At 34.5% G+C, this 26,290-nt stretch overlaps 1 protein-coding gene across 1 annotated transcript in view; it reads right to left on the minus strand.

Annotated features, from left to right (window-relative positions):
- bmper (BMP binding endothelial regulator) overlaps window positions 1–21,003 on the minus strand; it is a 64,884-nt gene extending 43,881 nt beyond the window's left edge. Inside the window, exons 1-3 of the mRNA XM_061945944.2 lie at window positions 20,812–21,003; window positions 14,348–14,433; window positions 4,557–4,656 (exon numbers count right to left, since the gene is read on the minus strand). Coding sequence (XP_061801928.2) covers window positions 4,557–4,656; window positions 14,348–14,433; window positions 20,812–20,911 — 286 coding nt within the window. The 5' untranslated portion in view covers window positions 20,912–21,003. The remainder of the gene's footprint in view (window positions 1–4,556; window positions 4,657–14,347; window positions 14,434–20,811) is intronic.
- Between the last annotated feature and the right edge of the window lie 5,287 nt (window positions 21,004–26,290).

Below are 26,290 nucleotides of genomic sequence, written 5' to 3' on the forward strand. Positions count from 1 at the left end.
CAGTGTTAAAGTTGTTTATACGGCCACCCTCAGTGTGACCTGTATGGCTGTTGACCAAGTATGTTTGCATTCACTTGTATGTGTGTGAAAAGCCGTAGATATTATGTGACTGGGCCGGCACGCAAAGGCAGTGCCTGTAAGGCACGCCTCAAATATGGTTGTCTGGGTGGAAATCGGAAGAAATTCGGGAGAATGGTTGCCCCGGGAAACCGATACAGATCATTTCCGATGTTACATTTTAAAGCATTTATCGGCCGATAATATCGGCAGTCTGATTTCATCGGACATCTCTACTACAGATGACAGAAATGTCCTCACTAAATAAGCTTTGTTTGTTCCAGTCAGTACTTGGTCCCCACAAGGGTGGAATATGTGAAACACACACACACACACACACACACACACACACACACACACACACACACACACACACACACACACACACACACACAGCCTGCACTAAATTATTAGGCTCTTCATTTCAGGCCACTGACAGTAAATGGCCGGAGATCGATGTTTGAAACGTGACGACCGTCATTGATTTGCTTTGCCGGACCCAAACTGATCCTGTGTCAGCACTAAAAGGCATCTTGTAGACCAATCAGCACGTTTGGAAGGTCCAAGTCCCACAAAGGCTCCCATCAGCTTCATGCACGCTACCGCCACATGGCCAACGGCGGAGCCTTCTGATGGCAGTGCGTCAAAGAAAAGAAAAGTAGAAACAGAGAAATACAGCGTGCTTGGTCTTAACCAGGGTCTAACCAGGGTCTAACCCAAGGGCCGCGTACTGAAACGTCCAAACATGCGCGGGCCATAATGCTATTTTTAAAATAAATAAAAACAGATGTTGTAACAGAATGACATAACTTTGTGTCAGCTTTGACAAAGCATATGATAATGACTTTTTAGTATGTACAGTCGTGGTCAAAAGTTTCCATACACTTGTAAAGAACATAATGTCATGGCTGTCTTGAGTTTCCAATCATTTCTACAACTCTTATTTTTTTGTGATAGAGTGATTGGAGCACATACTTGTTGGTCACAAAAAACATTCATGAAGTTTGGTTCTTTTATGAATTTATTATGGGTCTACTGAAAATGTTTCACTGCAATAAGGCGCTTTTGGTAGCCATCCACAAGCTTCTGCAGTTCAGCTAAATTTGTTGCTTTTCTGACATGGACTTTGTGGGGAGGCGTGGCCTGCGGACCTGCAGAGAGGCGGGGTGCGAGATCGGCGACAGGTGCGTAGATGGCCCACCTGGGCGCGTTTTGCTAATCACCTGTCACTGTGTAAAAAGGCAGCAGCCGAGAAGGACGGGGCTGGAGAAGTTGGAGTTGGTGGATGACGAGCATGCGCGAGGAAGAGCGAAACGGAGACGGAGACAAGGAAGACGGAAAAGCGACTCGAAGAAAGAGACCGTCACGAGAGGCGAGAGCTGCTGAAAAGCAACCAGAGCAAGCTGAGGTTTATTGAAAAATAAACAGACTCTCAAAACTGCCACGCCTGTCATGTCTCACATTGGTGGTCCAAGAAACCCGGAGTTGCAAGACCTTCCACAGACTTGTTTCTTCCACACATTTAAGTCAGGACTTTGGGAAGGCCATTCTAAAACCTTCATTCTAGCCTGATTTAGCCATTCCTTTCCCACTTTTGATGTGTGTTTGGGGTCGTTGTCCTGTTGGAACACCCAACTGCGCCCAAGACCCAACCTCCGGGCTGATGATTTCAGCTTGTCCTGAAGAATTTGGATGTAATCCTCCTTTTTCATTGTCCCATTTACTCTCTGTAAAGCACCAGTTCCATTGGCAGCTAAACAGGCCCAGAGCATAATACTACCACCACCATGCTTGACGGTAGGAATTGTGTTCCTGGGATTAAAGGCCTCACCTATTCTCCTGCAAACACATTGCTGGGTATTGTGGCCAAACAGCTAAATTTTTGTTTCATCTGACATCACATGGACAAAGATAAGACCTTCTGGAGGAAAGTTCTGTGCTCTAATCACTGTATCACAAAAAAATAAGAGTTGTAGAAATGATTGGAAACTGACATTATGTTCTTTACAAGTGTATGACCACGACTGTATGTCCCGATCAACGTTTTCCGTTTTTTTGGCCTCAGATACGATCCAATTTCAAGTCTCGATTCGATACTTTGACAATAATTTACAGATATGAAAATGTTTTATAGTGAGTAACTAAATTGAAAAAAATAACAAATTTTTCTAAGTAAAATGTGCTTGTATTGTGGTAAACTGGATGATGTATTATCTTTCCGCTATTGAATGCTACACAGCAGGGGTGTCCAAAGTGCGGCTCGGGGGCCATTTGCAGCCCGCAGCTCATTTTTTTAACGGCTCGCGGCACATTCTAAAAATATTGTTACAGAACAAAAAGTGAGGGGAAAAAAGAGCATACAGGTGAAATGTAACAAGTAAAAGTTGCAATGTTGACCCTACTAACACAGATGTTTTTTCGTTAAAGCTGTCATTGCTCAAAAATAAAAATGACTCAAAATCAATGTTGTTATGAATGATTGCCCTATTCAAGGCTCCAAATACTTAACATCAAATATTACACTTTATAATAATGTTTGGGGAAAATATTGCATATTTTGTGTGTTTGCCGTTTAAAAAACAAAGTTTTATTTGACAAAAACAAAATAAAAAATATATAAATAAATAAAAAACGTAAAATTGATGGATGGATCTGGAATTGATCTAAAGATTTAAGTGTAAAATGTATGACTTATTTTTAACACTTTTATGAGTGGGACCCTTTTGGATGCCCAGGAATTTTAGTGGATTTTTTTTGTCATTGTTCCAAAAACAATAATGAATCAAAATCAATGTTGTTATGAATTGAGCCATTTAAGGTCCCAGTTACTTCATATCAAATATTCTACTTTGAAATATTTATTGGGGAAAATATTGCATATTTTGTGTCTTTGCTGCAAAAACGTTTTTTTTTTGTTTTTTTTACCAAAAAGGTCATATAACAAACAAACAAGCAAACAAAAAACATTGAAAAAAAAACAAAACATAAGCAACGGATGGATCTTAAATTGAAAGTGTTAAAAAAAATGTATGACTGATGATTTTTTATTTTAGTGGGATTTTTTTTTTAAATGGTCATTGCTCAAAAAATAATAATGAATCAAAATCAATGTTGTTATGAACTATTGATATACCATATTCAAGGCTCCAAATACTTTACATTAAATATTATACTTTGTAATAATATTGGGGGAAAATATTAAATAATATTGAATATTTTGTGTGTTTGCCGTTTAAAAAACAATGTTTTCTTTGACAAAAAAGGCCATAAAACAAAAATACAAAAAAAAACAACCCAAAAATATAATTGACGGATAGATCTTGAATTGATCTCAAGATTTAAATGTTGAAAAAAATGTATGACCTATTTTTAACACTTTTATGAGTGGGACCCTTTTGGATCCCCAAGAATTTTTGTGGATTTTTTTTGTCAGTGCTCCAAAAATAATTATGAATCAAAATCAATGTTGTTATGAATTGAGCCATTTAAGGTCCCAGTTACTTCATATCAAATATTCTACTTTGAAATATTTATTGGGGAAAATATTGCATATTTTGTGGCTTTGCCGCAAAAACGTTTTTTTTTGGTTGTTGTTGTTTGTTTTTGTTTTGTTTGTTTTTACAAAAAAAGGGCGTTTTACATACAAACAAACAAACAAACAAAAAACTGACAAAAAATAAACATTAAATCGACAGATGGATCTTAAATTGATCTAAAGATTTAAGTGTTTAAACATTTTTTATGACTTATTTTAACGCTTTTATGAGTGGGATTCTTTTGGACCCTCAGGCATTTTAGTGTTATGTGTGTGTATATGTGTAAATAAATGAATACTGAAATTCAAGTATTTCTCTTATTTATATATATATATATATATATATATATATATATATATATATATATATATCCATCCATTTTCTACAAGTCGCCACCTCATCGCAGGGCCAACACAGATAGACAGACAACATTCACACTCACATTCACACACTAGTGCCAATTTAGTGTTGCCAATCAACCTATATATATATATATATATATATATATATATATAGCTAGAATTCACTGAAAGTCAAGTATTTCTTATATATATATATATATATATATATATATATATATATGAAATACTTGACTCCTCCCCTCTTAACCACGCCCCCCTCCCCCTCACCTCCCGAAATCGGAGGTCTCAAGGTTGGCAAGTATGGTGTACTGAGGCCAGTAGTTCTTGGACTTCAAGTGTCAAGCACGTCATTCCGACACGGCGACACCAAAGGTATTAAAAATTAAAGACGGCGCCGACGATGAAACGCCCGCGGTCGCCCTGGCAACGAGGAGGACTGCCGCGCCTCCAGATGAGGTGCGGCCTCGTAAAGTGCAATCAGGCGCGTGAAGAAGTGTATGGAAACCACATGGCCTCGCGGCGAGAACAGGAAATGGTATTTCCACACTTCCTGTTCAGCTCTTCAGGTACAATAAACAAATTTGAGGTCGTCGCGTGTTACCTTTGCAGCGCTCGCAGCACGCGCCGGTTTGCTTGACCACCAGGGCGCAATCCTCCGACACGGGCGGACATTTCTCCTGCTTGCAGTCGGCCTTGCCCTCCTGCAAGATGGAGAAAGAAGCAGAAGGTTGGAGACGTGCGCTTCAAAAATAAGAGCAGTAAAATAAAGGCGGAGATGAGCCTCAGGAGGACAAAGACAGACGTGACTTTATTATTCCCGACGTGACCTCATGCTGGGCCACCGTGAAACGCTCCATGAGTCACCGCGACAACCCAAACAACTTCAAAGTCTTAAAGTCTTCAAAACATCCGAGTAAAAAACGTTGCTATAAACTCAAAACAAACGGAACCTGTCAATAACGTCTTTGTGGTCACATGATCATAACATGTGGTTATTTCTTTTGAAAAAATAAATCTGGCGAATTGCTTTGTTGCTGCCATGTGACCTGGAGGCACTTCCTGTTTCTCTTGGCGGGCAAACATTTAATAGTGCATGACAGGGTAGAGTAAAACTTTTAATATTGTATGACAGGGTTGAGTAAAACTGTTAATATTGTATAACAGGGTAGAGTAAAACTTTTAATATTGTATAACAGGGTAGAGTAAAACTTGTAATATTGTATAGTAGGGCAGAATAAATATTTTAATATTGTATATGGTTGAGTAAATCTTTTAATATTGTATGACAGGATAGAGTAAAACTTTTAATATTGTATAGTAGGGTAGAAGAACTATTTTAATATTGAATATGGTAGAGTAAAACTTTCAATATCGTATATGGTTGAGTAAATCGTTTAATATTGTATGACAGGTTGGAGTAAAACTTTTAATATTGTATAGTAGGGTAGAAGAAATATTTTAATATTGTATATGGTAGAGTACAACTTTTAATATTGTATGACAGGGTAGAGTAAAACTTTTCATATTGTATGACAGGGTAGAGTAAAACTTTTAATATTGTATGACAGGGTAGAGTAAAACATTTAATATTGTATGACAGGGTAGAGTAAAACTTTTAATATTGTATGACACGGTAGAGTAAAACTTTTAATATTGTATAGTATGGTGGAAGAAATATTTTAATATTGTATATAGTAGAGTAAAATTTTTAATATTGTATATGGTAGAGTAAAACTTTTAATATTGTATGACCGGGTAGAGTAAAACTTTTAATATTGTATGACAGGGTAGAGTAAAACTTTTAATATTGTACAGTAGGGAAGAAGAAATATTTTACTATTGTATATGGTAGAGTAAACATTTTAAAATTGTTTGACAGGGTAGAGTAAAACTTTAAATTTTGTATGACAGGGTAGAGTAAAACTTTAAATATTGTATGACAGGGTAGAGTAAAACTATTAATATTGTATGACAGGGTAGAGTAAAACTTTTAATATTGTATGACACGGTAGAGTAAAACTTTTAATATTGTATAGTATGGTGGAAGAAATATTTTAATATTGTATATGGTAGAGTAAAACTTTTAATATTGTATAACCGGGTAGAGTAAAACTTTTAATATTGTATGACAGGGTAGAGTAAAACTTTTAATATTGTACAGTAGGGTAGAATAAATATTGTACTATTGTATATGGTAGAGTAAACATTTTAAAATTGTTTGACAGGGTAGAGTAAAACTTTAAATTTTGTATGACAGGGTAGAGTAAAACTTGTAATATTGTATAGTAGGGCAGAATAAATATTTTAATATTGTATATGGTTGAGTAAATCTTTTAATATTGTATGACAGGATAGAGTAAAACTTTTAATATTGTATAGTAGGGTAGAAGAACTATTTTAATATTGAATATGGTAGAGTAAAACTTTCAATATCATATATGGTTGAGTAAATCGTTTAATATGGTATGACAGGTTGGAGTAAAACTTTTAATATTGTATAGTAGGGTAGAATAAATATTTTAATATTGTATATGGTAGAGTACAACTTTTAATATTGTATGACAGGGTAGAGTAAAACTTTTCATATTGTATGACAGGGTAGAGTAAAACTTTTAATATTGTATGACAGGGTAGAGTAAAACATTTAATATTGTATGACAGGATAGAGTAAAACTTTTAATATTGTATGACACAGTAGAGTAAAACTTTTAATATTGTATAGTATGGTGGAAGAAATATTTTAATATTGTATATGGTAGAGTAAAACTTTTAAAATTGTATATGGTAGAGTAAAACTTTTAATATTGTATAACCGGGTAGAGTAAAACTTTTAATATTGTATGACTGGGTAGAGTAAAACTTTTAATATTGTACAGTAGGGTAGAAGAAATATTTTACTATTGTATATGGTAGAGTAAACATTTTAAAATTGTTTCACAGGGTAGAGTAAAACTTTAAATTTTGTATGACAGGGTAGAGTAAAACTTTTAATATTGTATGACAGGGTAGAGTAAAACATTTAATATGGTATGACAGGGTAGAATAAAACTTTTAAAATTGTATGACACGGTAGAGTAAAACTTTTAATATTGTATAGTATGGTGGAAGAAATATTTTAATATTGTATATGGTAGAGTAAAACTTTTAATATTGTATAACCGGGTAGAGTAAAACTTTTAATATTGTATGACAGGGTAGAGTAAAACTTTTAATATTGTACAGTAGGGTAGAAGAAATATTTTACTATTGTATATGGTAGAGTAAACATTTTAAAATTGTTTGACAGGGTAGAGTAAAACTTTAAATTTTGTATGACAGGGTAGAGTAAAACTTTTAATATTGTATGACAGGGTAGAGTAAAACTTTTAATATTGTATGACAGGGTAGAGTAAAACATTTAATATTGTATGACAGGGTAGAGTAAAACTTTTAATATTGTATGACACGGTAGAGTAAAACTTTTAATATTGTATAGTATGGTGGAAGAAATATTTTAATATTGTATATGGTAGAGTAAAACTTTTAATATTGTATATGGTAGAGTAAAACTTTTAATATTGTATAACCGGGTAGAGTAAAACTTGTAATATTGTATGACAGGTTAGAGTAAAACTTTTAATATTGTACAGTAGGGTAGAAGAAATATTTTACTATTGTATATGGTAGAGTAAACATTTTAAAATTGTTTGACAGGGTAGAGTAAAACTTTCAATTTTGTATCACATGGTAGAGTAAAACTTTTAATATTGTATAACAGGGTAGAATACATCTTTTAATATTGTATATGGTAGAGTAAAACTTTTAATAATAAAAACATGTAACATTGTGTAGTATAGGGTAAAGTAAAACATTTAATATTGGATTGTGAATGGTAGGCTAAATAAGAAAAAAGGTGCAGTTGCCCTTTAAGGCGTCATGTCCTGTTTTTTTTTTTTCAGCTATCCTTTATTTTCCTTATCATTAATGTGACGTATATTGTAAGTGTACTTCCTGGTTATACTTTATGTATTTTAAGTGTACTTCCTGCTTATACATTATGTATTATAAGTTTACTTTCTGCTCATACTTTATATGTATTTTAAGTAAACTTCCTGCTTATAAATTATGTATTATAAGTGTACTTTCTGATTATATTCTATATATTTTAAGGTTACTTCTTGCTTATACTTTACTTATTTTAAGTATACTTCCTGCTTGTACTGTATGTATTTTAAGTGTACTTCCTGCTTATACATTATGTATTTTAAGTGTACTTCCTGCTCATATTTGATGTATTTTAAGTGTACTTCCTGCTTATACATTATGTGACAAAAGTTTACTTCCTGCTTATACTTTATGTATTTGAAGTGTACTTCCTGCTTATACTTCATGTATTTAAAGTGTACTTTCTGCTTATACATTATGTAATATACGTTTACTTCCTGCTTATACATTATGTATTATAAGTTTACTTCCTGCTTATACTTTATGTAATTTAAGTGTACTTCCTGCTTATACTGTATGTATTTAAAGTGTACTTCCTGCTTATACTTCATGTATTTTAAGTGTACTTCCTGCTTATAAATTATGTAATATAAGTTTACTTCTTACTTATACTTTATGTATTTGAAGTGTACTTCCTGCTTATACTTCATGTATTTTAAGTGTACCTCCTGATTATACTTTATGTATTTGAAGTGTACTTCCTGCTTATACTTCATGTATTTTAAGTGTACCTCCTGCTTATACTTTATGTATTTTAAGTGTACTTCCTGCTTATACATTATGTAATATAAGTTTACTTCCTGTCTATACTTTATGTATTTGAAGTGTACTTCCTGCTTATACTTAATGTATTTTAAGTGTACTTCCTGCTCATATTTGATGTATTTTAAGTGTACTTCCTGCTTATACATTATGTAACAAAAGTTTACTTCCTGCTTATACTTTATGTATTTGAAGTGTACTTCCTGCTTATACATTATGTAATATAAGTTTACTTCCTGTCTATACTTTATGTATTTTAAGTGTACTTCCTGCTTATACTTAATGTATTTTAAGTGTACTTCCTGCTTATACTTTATGTAATATAAGTTTACTTCCTGCTTATACTTCACATATTTTAAATGTACTTCCTGTTCCTGCTTATACTTTATATATTTTAAGTGTACTTCCTGCTTCTACTGTATGTATTTTAACTGTACTTGCTGCTGCTACTGTATTCCACGGGAGGGCTGGGGGGGGTGTTTAGTTTCAAAGCAGAAGCACTCGGAGGATAAGTGGAAGAAGAAAGGAACAAACAGCAGTGTTGTCCTTGAAATCAGCATGTTGGAGGTTATCCAAGGTCATTGTTGGCCGCCTTGTCTAGGGGTCAGAGGTCGCGACAGGTCACAAGGCCTTATAAACACTCGACATACCGCGACACTGAGGCGGGGGGGGGGCACGGGGTGCACGTCTGCCGCCTCCCCCCCTTATAAAACCCTTTTAGTGCCGACTGGTGCATTATTACATTTATGACGTTATATTTCACGTGGAATGTTACTTTACTGTAAATGTCACAGACTTTCAAAGTAAAGGTCACGTGGTGCTTTAACGAGCCAATCATAAATAACATCCATTATTTGTATGGAGCACAGACTGCTGATGTTTGGCCACCAGGGGGCGACAGTGGCCGCTCTTTTTCTCTCCCCGGTGTCTCCTCCAGTTCAAACGCCACAGCAGACGTCGGAGTCTGACGTTGTCGTCATGGCGACGGCATCACTCAACTGGGTTGCCCCTCCCCCATTGACCTTTCCCCTCCTAAACAAACAGGCCGTGACCCCCCCCCCTTTAGCAGTAGCTTCCTTATTTTGATTCCCCAACTGGGACGTGTGTGTGTTTTCTTTCAGACAAGTCGGAACGAAACAGGAAGTGAGGTGAAGTAGGCGGAGCCACATTCAAAGCAGTAAGACGATTTCTTTTTACGCTTGCACAAGTCAATAATGCTCATATGGGATGCAGGGACAGATCATTTCTCTTTGACTGCGGGGTCATGTGACCGGTCTGCATTGATGGACGTGCGTGTTTGAGAGGCCGACAGGAAGTGACCTTTGACCTCCCACGGATGTGGCTTCGAGTGACGCTCACGTGTGCTCAGCGTGGAAGAGAATGTTCCCACTCAAGAAAGTTTTGTTTGGAGAAGGTTGTCCTTGACGGTCGCACCTGAACGTGACGAGCGAGGGGGACGGCAGGAAGACGGGCGCAGATAAGGCATCGCCATGGCGACTGGCCTATCGTTCGGTCTGTCAGCGACGTCCACGCACAATGGCCCCTCTGTGCGTGTGTGTGTGTCATTAGGAGCCTGTCTGGACCCCCCCAGCCGGTACGAGTGACACTGCCCCCCCCCCCCCGACATATCAGACCGCCTGGCGACAGGAGACTGGAGCATGTCTTGGGGGAGGGGCTGACAGATGTGGAAGTACTTGAACACTCGGGAACTCTTTTTTTTTTGGAAGCAAAACTGTTTTTTGTGCGACCTGAAGGCAGGAAGTGATGTCACTGCTCTCAGGCTTCTCGGAAGACGTCGTCCAAGATGTAAATAGACGCGTTTCTGTTCTGGTTCTTCCACACCTAAACTCATCTGAGCTTCACGTCTCCGTGGAGAGTAACTTGACTTCCCTAAAGTCTTCCCTCAAACTTGGAAGCATACATCCATCCATCCATTTTCTACAGCTTGTCCCTTTTGGGGTCGCGGGGGGTGCTGGAGCCTATCTCAGCTGCATTCGGGCATACAATTGTTCAAAATGTCTTCTTCAGACCAAAAATAAAGATTGATGGACAACTAAGAACTGTTATCTAACCTCTCATTCATTCATTCATTCATTCACTCACTAATGCATTCATTAATTCATGCATTCATTCATTCATTCATTAATACATGCATTCATTCACTAATGCGTTAATTCATCCATGCATGCATTAATTTGTTCAATCTAAAATTCATGCATTATTTGATTCATCATTTCATGCATTCATTCAATCATGCAAGCATGCATTCATTTATTCAATCATTAATGCATTAATTCATGCATTCATTCAATTATACATGCATGCATTAATGCATACATTAATTAATTTCATTTGTGTTCATACATGCATGCATTCATTTAATTTATTCATGCACGCATGCATTCATTCATGCATTCACTCGTTCAATTATTCATTAATTCCTACAGTCATTCATTCATGCATGTATTCATTCATGCATTTATTCATTCATTCATGCACTCATTCATTCACTAGTGCATCCATTCATTTATGCATCCATCCATTCATCCATGCATGCATTAATTTTTTCAATCATTCATTCATGCATTATTTTATTCATGCATGCATTCATTCTTTCAATCATTCAATCATACCTTCATGCAAGCATGCATTATTTCAATTATACATGCATGCATTAATTAATGCATGCAATAATTTAATGTATTTATTCATGCGTGCATTGATTTATTTTATTCATTTATGCATGCATGCATTCATTTGTTTGTTCAATTATTCATTAATTCCTACAATCATTCATTCATGCATTCATTCATGCATTTATGCATGCATTTATCAATGCATGCATGCATTCACTATTCATGCATGCATTCATCCATGCATTAATTCACTAATGTATCCATTCATTTATGCATTCATCCATTCATCCATGCATGCATTAATTTTTTCAATCATTCATTTATGCATTATTGTGTTCATGCATGCATTCATTCTTTCTATCATTCATTCAATCATACCTTCATGCAAGCATGCATTCTTTCAACTATACATGCATGCATTAGATTAATGTACAAACCCCGTTTCCATATGAGTTGGGAAATTGTGTTAGATGTAAATATAAACGGAATACAATGATTTGCAAATCCTTTTCAACCCATATTCAGTTGAATATGCTACAAAGACAACATATTTGATGTTCAAACTCATAAACTTTTTTTTTTTCTTTCGCAAATAATCATTAACTTAATATTTCATGGCTGCAACACGTGCCAAAGTAGTTGGGAAAGGGCATGTTCACCACTGTGTTACATGGCCTTTCCTTTTAACAACACTCAGTAAACGTTTGGGAACTGAGGAGACACATTTTTGAAGCTTTTCAGCTGGAATTCTTTCCCATTCTTGCTTGATGTACAGCTTAAGTTGTTCAACAGTCCGGGGGTCTCCGTTGTGCTATTTTAGGCTTCATAATGCGCCACACATTTTCAATGGGAGACAGGTCTGGACTTTAGGCAGGCCAGTCTAGTACCCGCACTCTTTTACTATGAAGCCACGTTGATGTAACACGTGGCTTGGCATTGTCTTGCTGAAATAAGCAGGGGCGTCCATGGTAACGTTGCTTGGATGGCAACATATGTTGCTCCAAAACCTGTATGTACCTTTCAGCATTAATGGTGCCTTCACAGATGTGTAAGTTACCCATGTCTTGGGCACTAATACACCCCCACACCATCACAGATGCTGGCTTTTCAACTTTGCGCCTAGAACAATCCGGATGGTTCTTTTCCTATTTGGTCCAGAGGACACAACGTCCATAGTTTCCAAAAACAATTTGAAATGTGGACTCGTCAGACCACAGAACACTTTTCCACTTTGTATCAGTCCATCTTAGATGAGCTCAGGCCCAGCGAAGCAGACGGCGTTTCTGGGTGTTGTTGATAAACGGTTTTCGCCTTGCATAGGAGAGTTTTAACTTGCACTTACAGATGTAGCGACCAACTGTAGTTACTGACAGTGGGTTTCTGAAGTGTTCCTGAGCCCATGTGGTGATATCCTTTGCACACTGATGTCGCTTGTTGATGCAGTACAGCCTGAGGGATCGAAGGTCACGGGCTTAGCTGCTTACGTGCAGTGATTTCTCCAGATTCTCTGAACCCTTTGATGATATTACGGACCGTATATGGTGAAATCCCTAAATTCCTTGCAATAGCTGGTTGAGAAAGGTTTTTCTTAAACTGTTCAACAATTTGCTCAGGCATTTGTTGACAAAGTGGTGACCCTCGCCCCATCCTTGTTTGTGAATGACTGAGCATTTCATGGAATCTACTTTTATACCCAATCATGGCACCCACCTGTTCCCAATTTGCCTGTTCACCTGTGGGATGTTCCAAATAAGTGTTGGATGAGCATTCCTCAACTTTATCAGTATTTATTGACACCTTTCCCAACTTCTTTGTCACGTGTTGCTGGCATCAAATTCTAAAGTTAATGATTATTTGCAACAAAAAAAATGTTTATGAGTTTGAACATCAAATATGTTGTCTTTGTAGCATATCCAACTGAATATGGGTTGAAAATGATTTGCAAATCATTGTATTCCATTTATATTTACATCTAACACAATTTCCCAACTCATATGGAAACGGGGTGTGTATTTATTCATGCATGCATTCATTTTATTTAATTATTTATTTAAGCATTCATTTGATCTTTCAATTAGTCATTAATTCCTAGTCATTCATTCTAGCATTTGTGCATTCATTCATTCATTCAGTTATTAATGTATGCATTATGCAATCATCATGCATATATTCATTTATGCATGCATTCATTCATTCGTTCATTCAATCATTGAGGGCCAGCAATGCTTGTTGCTAACATGACAATATTTAGCTCGGTAGCAACAAAGGTAGCAAAAGTGCCAAAGCAGCCCTGTAGTGTTTCTACATCATGACATGTTTGGATTTGTGTTTCGGTGTTAGCACAGTAGCTACAATGCTAACATGACAATAATTAGCACGGTAGCACCAGACAAGATAGCACTGTGTTTCGGTACTAGTCCAATAGCTACAATGCTAATATGACAATAATTAGCACGGTAGCAACAAAGGTAGTAAAAGTGTAGTGTTTCTACATCACGGCATGTTTGTATTTGTGTTTTGTATTAGCCAAATAGCTACAATGCTAACAGTTAGCATGCTAGCGCCAGGCACGATAGCCCCAAAAATGTTTTTTTTTTTGTTTGTTTTTTTACGAATTAGTGGGGTTTGGTTTTCAGCAAGTCCATGTATTTTTCTACCGTTTGTCCCTTTCAAATAAAAAACAAATGTATGAAATAACGTACAGTACCTTCTTTACAGCGCACACAGAGTTGGGGGAGGAGTCAGACGACTGACGAGGGGCGGGCGCAGGGGGTGTGTCGCCATGACAACCAAGCAGTGTTGTTGACATGAATTTACTGGGAAAATGACTTTGATCTACTTTGTATTCATTCGCTTTTTTTTTTTTTTTTTTTTTTTTTTTTTCAAAGGTCAGACGTCCATGTTTGCTCTTCAATCACACTGACTAACCCGCTCAAGAAGAAACAGGCAGACAATCCAATACAGCAGGCGGCCATGACATTTGCAAGAGGAGGAAGAAGAAGGTCCTTACCAGGCAGACACAGGTGATGCAGGGGTTGTCCGTGATGTTTGGGATGTGCAGGACCTCGCCCTCGTTCTCACAGCTGGCCTCCGTACCTGACAAGACCGCCAGGGGGCGTTAGAGGGCTCACACAGACCAGTTCTGTAAAGTGCACACTCAGCAGCAAGAGGAGACAACAGTAACTTTTTTTTTGTTTTTTCTTTTTTATCAGCATTTATTGATTGAACGCCTGAAGAAAATGTCAATAATCATTCTTGCAATGTTTACAGGAAGTCTAAAGCGCAACCTGGTGAACAATAAAAAACATGAATGATTTGAACTTTTATCCAGATCTGCACCAACATTATTATTTGGTTTTGTAGTTTATAGAATTATAACAATGTATAAGGATTAAATTATTATTATTATCATTATTACAGGTGAATTATAACAATGTATAAGGTATCAATTAATACTAATTATTATTATTATTATTATTATTATCATTATTACAGTGAATTATAACAATGTATAAAGATTAAATTAATACACATTATCATTATTATTATTATTACAGTGAATTATAACAATGTATAAGGATTCAATTATTACACATTATTATTATTATTATTTATTATTATTATTATATTATCATTACAGAGAATTAGAACAATGTATAAGGATTCAATTAATAAACATTATTGTTATTATTATTACAGTGAATTATACCAATGTATATAAGGTATCAATTAATAAACACATTATTATTATTATTATCATTATTATTATTATTACAGTGAATTATACCAATGTATAAGGATTCAATTAATACACATTATTATTATTATTACAGCAAATTATAACAATGTATAAGGTATCAATTAATACACATCATTATTATTATTATTATTATCATTATTACAGTGAATTATAACAATGTATAAGGTATCAATTAATAAACACGTTATTATTATTATTATTATTATTATTATTACAGTGAATTATAACAATGTATAAGGATTCAATTATTGCACATTATTAGTTATTATTATTATTATTATCATTACAGTGAATTATAACAATGTATAAGGTATCAATTAATACACATTATTATTATTATTATTTTTATCATTATTACAGTAAATTATAACAATGTATAAGATTCAATTAATACACATTATTATTATTATTATTATTATCATTAATACAGTGAATTATAACAATGTATAAGGTATCAATTAATACACATTATTATTATTATCATTATTACAGTGAATTATAACATTGTGTAAGTATTCAATTAATACACATTATTATTATTAGTGGTAGTATTTTTATTATTATTATTATTATTATTATTAGAGTGAAGTATAACAATGTATAAGGTATCAATTAATACACACATTATTATTATTATTATTACAGTGAATTATAACAATGTATAAGGTATCAATTAATACACATTATTATTATTATTATTTTTATCATTATTACAGTAAATTATAACAATGTATAAGATTCAATTAATACACATTATTATTATTATTATTATCATTAATACAGTGAATTATAACAATGTATAAGGTATCAATTAATACACATTATTATTATTATCATTATTACAGTGAATTATAACAATGTGTAAGTATTCAATTAATACACATTATTATTATTAGTAGTAGTATTTTTATTATTATTATTAATATTATTAGAGTGAAGTATAACAATGTATAAGGTATCAATTAATACACACATTATTATTATTATTATTACTATTATTATTACAGTGAATTATAACAATGTATAAAGATTCAATTATTACACATTATTATTATTTATTATTATTATCATCATTACAGTGAATCATAACAATGTACAAGGTATCAATTAATACACACTATTATTATTATTATTACAGTGAATTATAACATTGTATTAGGATTCAATTATTACACATTACTATTATTTATTATTATTATTATCATCATTACAGTGAATCATAACAATGTATAAGGTATCAATTAATACACACTATTATTATTATTACAGTGAATTATAACAGTAAATTTGAAGTAATTTTATAGGATGACGTTTTAAACCTCGGCCGCTAGAGGGCGTGTTTCATCATCAAAAATAACACTTTTGTCATCATTTTGCCTCCCAAAGTTGCGTCTGCAGCCACAACAGCGATTAAAGTAGCACACTTTAACGGCACGAACTTAACTTAACTTAACTTTCATTGTCCTAAACCAAACCAGACTACTTCCTGTCTGTCGATGCCAAACACAAAATATTGACTACATTTACCTAACACCCCCGACCTTTGACCCTTTGACCCCGCAGACCCGTCTACGACATCATCGACTATGACATCATTAGTGACATCATCACGATAGAGCGTAAAGTGATAGAAGCCTGACAAACATGTGCCGTAATTAACTTTACAAGCTCCAAGCCAAATCAAGTGTGCGTGTTTGTGCGCGTACGCGTGCGTGTTCTGCGGAGACACACTTTATGCGCATGATCGGTGAGGACACTTCATTAGGTACACCATCCAATAGAAACCCCCTGTTAAAAAGGTTATAATGTCGATCATTGTTTATTTTCTAATAGGCTGAATGTGACGACATCAGATAATGTTTTTTCATGTCATTACATTTAAAAAAAAACAACAATTTAGATGTGAATATGAAACATTTTTTTGCGGTATTTCAAAGATGACAGTAATTGAAAACAAATCAAAGTGCAACAACATAAAATAATTTGACACACTATTTACAACACATACCATATATATATATATATATATATATATATATATATATATATATATATATATATATATATATATATATATATATATATATATATATATATATATATATATATATATATATATATATATGTATTTTAAAGAAGAGGTTCCTACACTTTAAATTATTTTTTTATGTATTCTTTCGAAAAAGTTCTATACTTTAAATTATTTTCATGCGTCGTTAAAAAAAAAACCTGTCTCCTGAACTTTAAATATTGTTTATATATATTTTTAGAATAGGTTCAACACTTAAAATTATTTCTAAACATTTCCTGCAGTTACGCAATCATATGTAAATGTGAATTTTAGAATACATTTTACACGTTAAATTACTTTTATCTATTGTTTGGAAGAGGTTCTTCACTTTAAATTAAGTCTCTCTCTATTAATATATATGTGTGTATATATGTATGTTTACATGTATATAAGATATTTGACACTTTTATATATTATTTAGAAGAGGTTTTTCCACTTTAAATTAAGTCTATCCCTCTATACATACATATATGTGTGTATATATGTATGTTTACATGGAAAAAAAGATGTACTTTGATATATTGTTTAGAAGAGGTTCTTCACTTTAAGTCCATCCATCCATCCATTTTCTACCGTTTATTCCCTTCGGGGTCGCGGGGGGCGCTGGAGCCTATCTCAGCTACAATCGGGCGGAAGGCGGGGTACACCCTGGACAAGTCGCCACCTCATCGCAGTCACTTTAAGTCTCTCTCTATATATACACACTCATACATGTGTGTATCTATATATATGTTTACATGTATATATACACGATATTTTCCACTTTAAATGACTTTTATATATTGTTTAGAAGCGGTTTTTCCACTTTAAATTAAGTCTATTCCTCTATATATGTACATATATATGTATGTTTACATGTATATACAATATTTTACACTTTAAATGTCTTTTATATATTGTTCAGAAGAAGTTATTCCACTTTAAATTAAGTCTATCCCTCTATATATGTTCATATATGTGTATATATGTATGTTTACATGTATATAAGATATTTTACTCTTTTATATATTGTTTAGAAGAGGTTCTTCACTTTAAGTCTCTCTCTCTCTCTCTCTCTCTCTCTCTCTCTATGTATATATATATATATGTATGTTTACATGTAAATGGTAAATGGGTTGTACTTGTATAGCGCTTTTCTACCTTCAAGGAACTCAAAGCGCTTTGACACTATTTCCACATTCACACACACATTCACACACTGATGGCGGGGGTTGCCATGCAAGGCCCTAACCACGACCCATCAGGAGCAAGGGTGAAGTGTCTCGCTCAAGGACACAACGGACGTGACGAGGTTGGTAGAAGGTGGGGATCGAACCAGGAACCCTCGGGTTGCTGGCACGGCCACTCTCCCAACCCGCGTCACGCCGTGTAATATATAAGATATTTTACACTTTAAATTACTTTTATATATTTTTTAGAAGAGGTTCTTCACTTTACCCACATATATATGTATGTATATATGTATGTTTACATGAATATAAGACATTTTACACTTTAAATTACTTATATATATATTTTAGAAGAGGTTCTTCACTTTACTCATATATATATATATATATATATATATATATATATATATATATATATATATGTGTGTGTGTGTGTATATATGTATGTTTACATGTATATAATACATTTTACTCATATATATATATATATATATATATATATATATATATATATATGTGTGTGTGTGTGTGTATATATGTATGTTTACATGTATATAATACATTTTACACTTTTAATTACTTATATATATTTTTTAGAAGAGGTTCTTCATTTTACCCACATATATGTGTATGTATATATGTATGTTTACATGTATTTAATACATTTTGCACTTTAAATTACTTATATATATTTTTTAGAAGAGGTTCTTCACTTTACTCATATATATATATATGTATGTATATATGTATGTTTACATGTATATAATAAATTTTTCACTTTAAATTACTTATATATATTTTTTAGAAGAGGTTCTTCACTTTACTCATTTATATATATATATATATATATATATATATACATATATATATATATATATATATATATATATATATATATATATATATATATATATATATGTGTGTGTGTGTATATATATATATGTTTACATGCATATAAGATATTTTAAACTTAAAATTACTTTTATATATTTTTTATAAGAGGTTCTTCACTTTACCCACATATATATGTATGTATATATGTATGTTTACATGTATATAAGACATTTTACACTTTAAACTACTTTTATATATTTTTTTAGAAGAGGTTCTTCACTTTACCCACATATATATGTTTATGTATGTATGTATGTTTACATGTATATAAGATATTTTACACTTAAAATGACTTTTATATATTTTTAGAAGAGGTTTTTCCACTTTACCCACATACATATGTATGTAAATATGTATGTTTATATGCATACAAGACATTTTACACTTTAAATGACTTTTATATCTTTTTTTAGAAGATAATTTTCACATTACCCACATCTATATGTACGGTATGTATATATGTATGTTTACATGTATATAGGACATTTTACACTTTAAATTACTTTTATATATTTTTAGAAGAGGTTCTTCACTTTACCCACATATATATGTTTATGTATATATGTATGTTTACATGTATATAATACATTTTACACTTTAAATGACTTTTGTATATTTTTTAGAAGAGGTTCTTCACTTTACCCACATATATATGTGTGTATATATGTATGTTTACATGTATATGAGAAATTATACACTTTTATATACAGTATATTTTAGAAGAGGTTCTTCACTTTACCCACATATATATGTATGTTTACATGTATATAAGACATTTTTCACTTTAAATGACTTTTATATATTTTTAGAAGAGGTTTTTCCACTTTACCCACATACTGTATATATGTGTATGTATATATGTATGTTTACATGTATATAATACATTTTACACTTTAAATTACTTATATATATTTTTTAGAAGAGGTTCTTCACTTTACCTACATATACATATATACATATATATATATATATATATATATATATATATATATATATATATATATATATATATATATATATATATATATATATATATGTGTGTGTGTGTGTGTGTGTGTGTGTGTGTGTGTGTGTGTGTGTGTGTATATAAGACATTTTACACTTTAAATGACTTGTTTGTACTGTTTAATAGAGCTTATAAGCTTCAAATTATTTATCTATATTTATTTTTTAAAAGGGTTCCTGCACTTTAAATGATTTTAATGTATTTTTAGTGGCGTTTTTTTCCACTTTAAAATCTTTCTTTTTCTATGTTTTCTTTAGAAGATAAAGAATTTGGAGTTTTCTAAATAAAATAAATAATAAAATGATCTCTATTTGAAACGAATGAACATATAGAATGTTAATGTGGAGTCAAATAGTCAAATATATAATGGGAGCTTTGAGGGTCACGCGTGGACCTCGGAACCATCTCGGATCGTCCACGAGTGCGCGCGTCCACGAGATGACAAGTGACCTGAGTCGGCAATCTTCTCGTGCACGCCAACTTCAAAGACGCTGATAAAAAAGTTTCCCAATTTAAAATGAAATAAAAGTGTGCAGAATCCCACGCTCGTGCACGCGGTTCCGGTCGCCCTCACCTGTGATGAGCGCGGCGGTGGGTTTCAGACCCTGCAGGACCAGCAGCCAGACCAGGACCAGCCTGCGGGACCAGACCAGCTCCGAAGCGCCCAGGAACATCCTTCAAAAGCGGGCAAATTAATCCACCAGGGCAACAACCACGGAGAGACGTTCCACGCGGGATCACGCTGCCGGTACCGACACGCCAGGCGCGGACGACGCGGGCTTCGGGCGCACGCTCGCAGCAGCAGCAGCAGCAGCCAGCATCACCGGAGAACTTTGCACGGAACCCCCGCGGGAAGAAATCCTTTAGAGTCCACGCAGAGGAATCCACAGAAGATCCAGCAGAACATGTAAATGTAAGTAAGTCCTCTCAGCTGCACTGATGCTCAATAAATGACTCTTTCTCTCTCTCTCCCTCTTGCTCTACCTATCTCTCTCTCTCTCCCCCCCTCTCCCTCTCTCCCTCTTGCTCTACCTATCTCTCTCTCTCTCCCTCTCTCTCTCTCTCTCGCTACCCCCTATCTCTCTCTCTCTCCCTCGCTCTCTCTTTTCCCCCTCTCTCTCTCTTGCTCTACATATCTCTCTCTCCCCCCTCTCTCTCTACCTATCTCTCTCCCTCTCTATTGCTCTACCTATCTCTCTCTCCCCCTCTCTCTCTACCTATCTCACTCCCTCTCTATTGCTCTACCTATCTCTCTCTCCCTCTCTCCACCTATCTCTCTCTCGCTCTCTCTCCCCCTCTCTCTCTCCCTCTCTTTCTCTCTCCCTCTCTTTCTCCCCCTCTCTCCTCCTCTCTCTCTCCCTCTCTTTATCTCTCTCTCCATAACACTCTCTCTCTCCCTCTCTTTCTCTCCCTCCTCCTCTCTCTCTCCCCTATCTCTCTCTACCTATCTCTCTCTCTCTCTCTACCTACCTATCTATCTTTCACTCTCTCTCTCTCTCAATCGCTCTCTCTCTCCCTCTCTTTCTCTCCCTCTCTATTGCTCTACCTATCTCTCTCTCCCTCTCTCTACCTATCTCTCTCTCCCTCTCTCTACCTATCTCTCTCTCCCTCCCCCTCTCTCTCTCCCTCTCTTTCTCCCCCCTCTCTATCCTCCTCTCTCTCTCTCCCTCTCTTTATCTCTCTCTCTCTCTCTCTCTCAATCGCTCTTTCTCCCTCTCTTTCTCTCCCTCTCCCTCCCCTCCTCCTCCTCCTCCTCTCTCTCTCTACCTATCTATCTTCCACTATCTCTCTCTCTCTCTCTATCGCTCTCCCTCTCTCTACCCCCCTTCTGTCTCTACCTATCTCTCTCCCTCTCTCTTGCTCTACCTAACTCTCTCTCTCCCTCGCTCTACCTATCTCTCTCTCTCCCTCTCTCTCTTTCTCTCCCTCTCTCTCTCTCTGTTCCCCTCTCTCTCTTCCACTCTACCTATCTCTCTCTCCCTCCCTCCCTCTACCTATCTCTTTATCTACCAAATTCTCTCCCTCTCTCGCTCTACGTATCTCTCTCTCCTTATCTCTCTCTCTGTTTCTCTCCCTCTCTCCCTCTCTCTACCTATCTCTCTCTCCCTCTCTCTCTTCTCCTCCTCTCTCTCTACCAAATTCTCTCCCTATCTCTCTCTCCTTATCTCTCTCTCTGTTTCTCTCCCTCTCTCCCTCTCTCTCCCTATCTCTCTCTCCCTCTCTCTCTTCTCCTCCTCTCTCTCTACCAAATTCTCTCCCTCTCTCGCTCTACGTATCTCTCTCTCCCTCTCTCTCTATCTCGCTCTACCTATCTCTCCCTCTCTCTCTCTCTACACATCTTCATCCTCCTCCTCACAAGTCCAACCTCCTCACACACACACACACACACACGCACGCACGCACGCGCACGCACGCACGCACGCACGCACGCACGCACGCACGCACGCACACACACACACACACACACACACACACACACACACACACACACACACACACACACACACACACACACACACCTAACCCACAGAAAAACCTCTTAATTGTCACCTCCGCTTTTTGGCGGAAAAATATATTTTTTGATTGACAGGGCCCTTCAAATTAAGAGCGTCTGTGCTGACATGGCACACGTTGGTATTTTATTTTGAAAATAAAAACAACAAACCCTGTCTTTGCTTTGGCTTGAAGATAAAACTCTGTGTGTTTGATCACACAGCGAGAGGAACATAGAATGTATGTTGGTGAGGATCTGGATAAAGGTGCTGCAACCTTGCTTTAGGAAGAACACTTAGAACAGCTGATAGGGGTCAGAGGTCACTGAGGAGTACCTGGCAGAGGTCAAAGATGATTTAATGAAGACCAGTTTGTGTAACTTTGACACTCCGTGTGTGTGTGTGTTTGTGTGTGTGTGCGCACATGTGTGTGTGAGCATGTTTCAGGAATATCAACCACTAGAGGGCCACAGAGTAAGGTGGCGGTGAGCTGGTCCAACTAGAGTACACACACACACACACACACACACACACACACACACACACACACACACACACACACACACACACACACACACACATACACACACACAAAGAAATGCTTACACAAATATTTTGAATGCTGGTAAATGAATGATAAATGCTCGCAGATAAATGATATATGCTAGCAGATACATGATCAATGCTAACAAATCAATCAATCAATCAATCAATGTTTACTTATATAGCCCTAAATCACGAGTGTCTCAAAAGGCTGCACAAGCCACAACGACATCCTCGGTTCAGATCCCACATAAGGGCAAGGAAAAACTCACAACCTAGTGGGATGTCGATGTGAATGACTATGAGAAACCTTGGAGAGGACCGCAGATGTGGGTGACCCCCCCTCTAGGGGAGACCAAATGCAATGGACGTCGAGTAGGTCTGACATAATATTGTGAAAGTCCAGTCCATAGTGGATCTAACATAATAGTGAGAGTCCAGTCCATAGTGGATCTAACATAATAGTGAGAGTCCAGTCCATAGTGGATCTAACATAATAGTGAGAGTCCAGTCCATAGTGGATCTAACATAATAGTGTGAGAGTCCAGTCCATAGTGGATCTAACATAATAGTGAGAGTCCAGTCCATAGTGGATCTAACATAATAGTGAGAGTCCAGTCCATAGTGGATCTAACATAATAGTGAGAGTCCAGTCCATAGTGGATCTAACATAATAGTGAGAGTCCAGTCCATAGTGGATCTAACATAATATTGTGAGAGTCCAGTCCATAGTGGATCGAAAATAATAGTGAGAGTCCAGTCCATAGTGGATCTAACATAATATTGTGAGAGTCCAGTCCATAGTGGATCTAACATATTAGTGAGAGTCCAGTCCATAGTGGATCTAACATAATAGTGAGAGTCCAGTCCATAGTGGATCTAACATAATAGTCAGAGTCCAGTCCATAGTGGATCTAACATAATAGTGAGAGTCCAGTCCATAGTGGATCTAACATAATAGTGTGAGAGTCCAGTCCATAGTGGATCTAACATAATAGTGAGAGTCCAGTCCATAGTGGATCTAACATAATAGTGAGAGTCCAGTCCATAGTGGATCTAACATAATAGTGTGAAAGTCCAGTCCATAGTGGATCTAACATACATAAATACTGGAGCCCCAATAGAAAACACTCTATAGCCCGCAGACTTTTTGATAATTAATGATAAATGCTAGCAGATAAATGATAAATGCTAGCAAATAAAATATAAATGCTAAGAAATAAATATTAAATACGAGCAGATAAATGCAAACAAATAAATGATAGAAACTAACAGATAAATGATTAATACTAGCAGAATAAGGTAAATACTAGCAGATTAATGATAAATACTAGCAAATAAATGATAAATGCTGACAAATAAATGGTAAATACTAGCGGACAGTTGATAAATGCTAACAAATAAATGGTAAATGCTAATAAATAATGGTAAATGCAAGCAGATACATAGTAAATACTACCAGGTAAATGTTAAATGCTAACAAATAATTGGTAGAAACCAGCAGATAAAAGATAAATACTAGCATATGAAAGGTAAATACTCGCAGATGAATGATAAATACTCGCAGATCAATGATAAATACAAGCATATAAAACGTAAATATTAGCGGATAAATAATAAATACTAGCAGAAAAAAGGTAACTACCACCAGATAAATGATAAATACTAACAAATAAATGCTAAATGCTAACAAATAAATACTAATAAATAAATGGTGAATATTAGCAAATAATGCAAAAATACTAGCAAATAAATGACAAATGCTAGCAGATAAATGGTAAATGCTAAGAAATAAATGGTAAATACTAGCAGATAAATGGTAAATGCTAAGAAATAAATTGTAAATACTCGCAAATAAATGATAGATTCTAACAAATAAATGGTAAATGCTACCAAATAAAGGTAAATACTAGCAGATAAATGATAAATACTTGTACATAAATGGTAAATGCTAACAAATAAATGGTAAATACTAGCAAATGAATGGTAAATACTAGCAGATAAATGATAGATTCTAACAAATAAATGGTAAATGATAGCAAATAAATGGTAAATACTAGCAGATAAATGATAAATACTCGTACATAAATGGTAAATGCAGACAAATAAATTATAAATACTAGCAATTAAATGGTAAATACTAACAAATAAATTGTAAATACTAGCAATTAAATTGTAAATACTAACAGATAAATGATAAATACTAGTACATAAATGGTAAATACTAGCAGATAAATGATAAATACTAGTAAATAAATGATAAATACTAGCAGATAAAGGATAAATACTAGCAAATAAATGTTAAATACTAGCAGATAAATGATAAATACTAGCAAATAAATGGTAAATGCTAAGAAATAAATTGTAAATACTAGCAAAGAAATGGTAAATACTAGCAGATAAATGATAAATACTAGTACATAAATGGTAAATACTAGCAGATAAATGATAAATACTAGTAAATACATGGTAAATGCTAATAAATAAATTGTAAATACTAGCAAATAAATGGTAAATACTGACAGATAAATGATAAATACTAGTATACAAATGGTAAATACTAGCAGATAAATGATAAATACTAGTACATAAATGGTAAATACTAGCAGATAAATGATAAATACTAGTACATAAATGGTAAATACTAGCAGATAAATGATAAATACTAGCAGATAAATGATAAATATTAGCAAATAAATGGTAAACACTAGCAGATAAATGATAAATACTAGCAGATAAATGATAAATACTAGCAAATAAATGGTAAATACTAGCAGATAAATGATAAATGCTAGCAAATAAATGGTAAATGCTAAGAAATAAATTGTAAATACTAGCAAATAAATGGTAAATACTAGCAGATAAATGATAAATACTAGTAAATAAATGGTAAATACTAGCAGATAAATGATAAATACTAGTACATAAATGGTAAATACTAGCAGATAAATGATAAATACTAGCAAATAAATGGTAAATACTAGCAGATAAATGATAAATACTAGCAAATAAATGGTA

The sequence above is a fragment of the Nerophis lumbriciformis genome, linkage group LG04, assembly GCF_033978685.3.
Source record: "Nerophis lumbriciformis linkage group LG04, RoL_Nlum_v2.1, whole genome shotgun sequence".
Classification (NCBI taxonomy): domain Eukaryota; kingdom Metazoa; phylum Chordata; class Actinopteri; order Syngnathiformes; family Syngnathidae; genus Nerophis; species Nerophis lumbriciformis.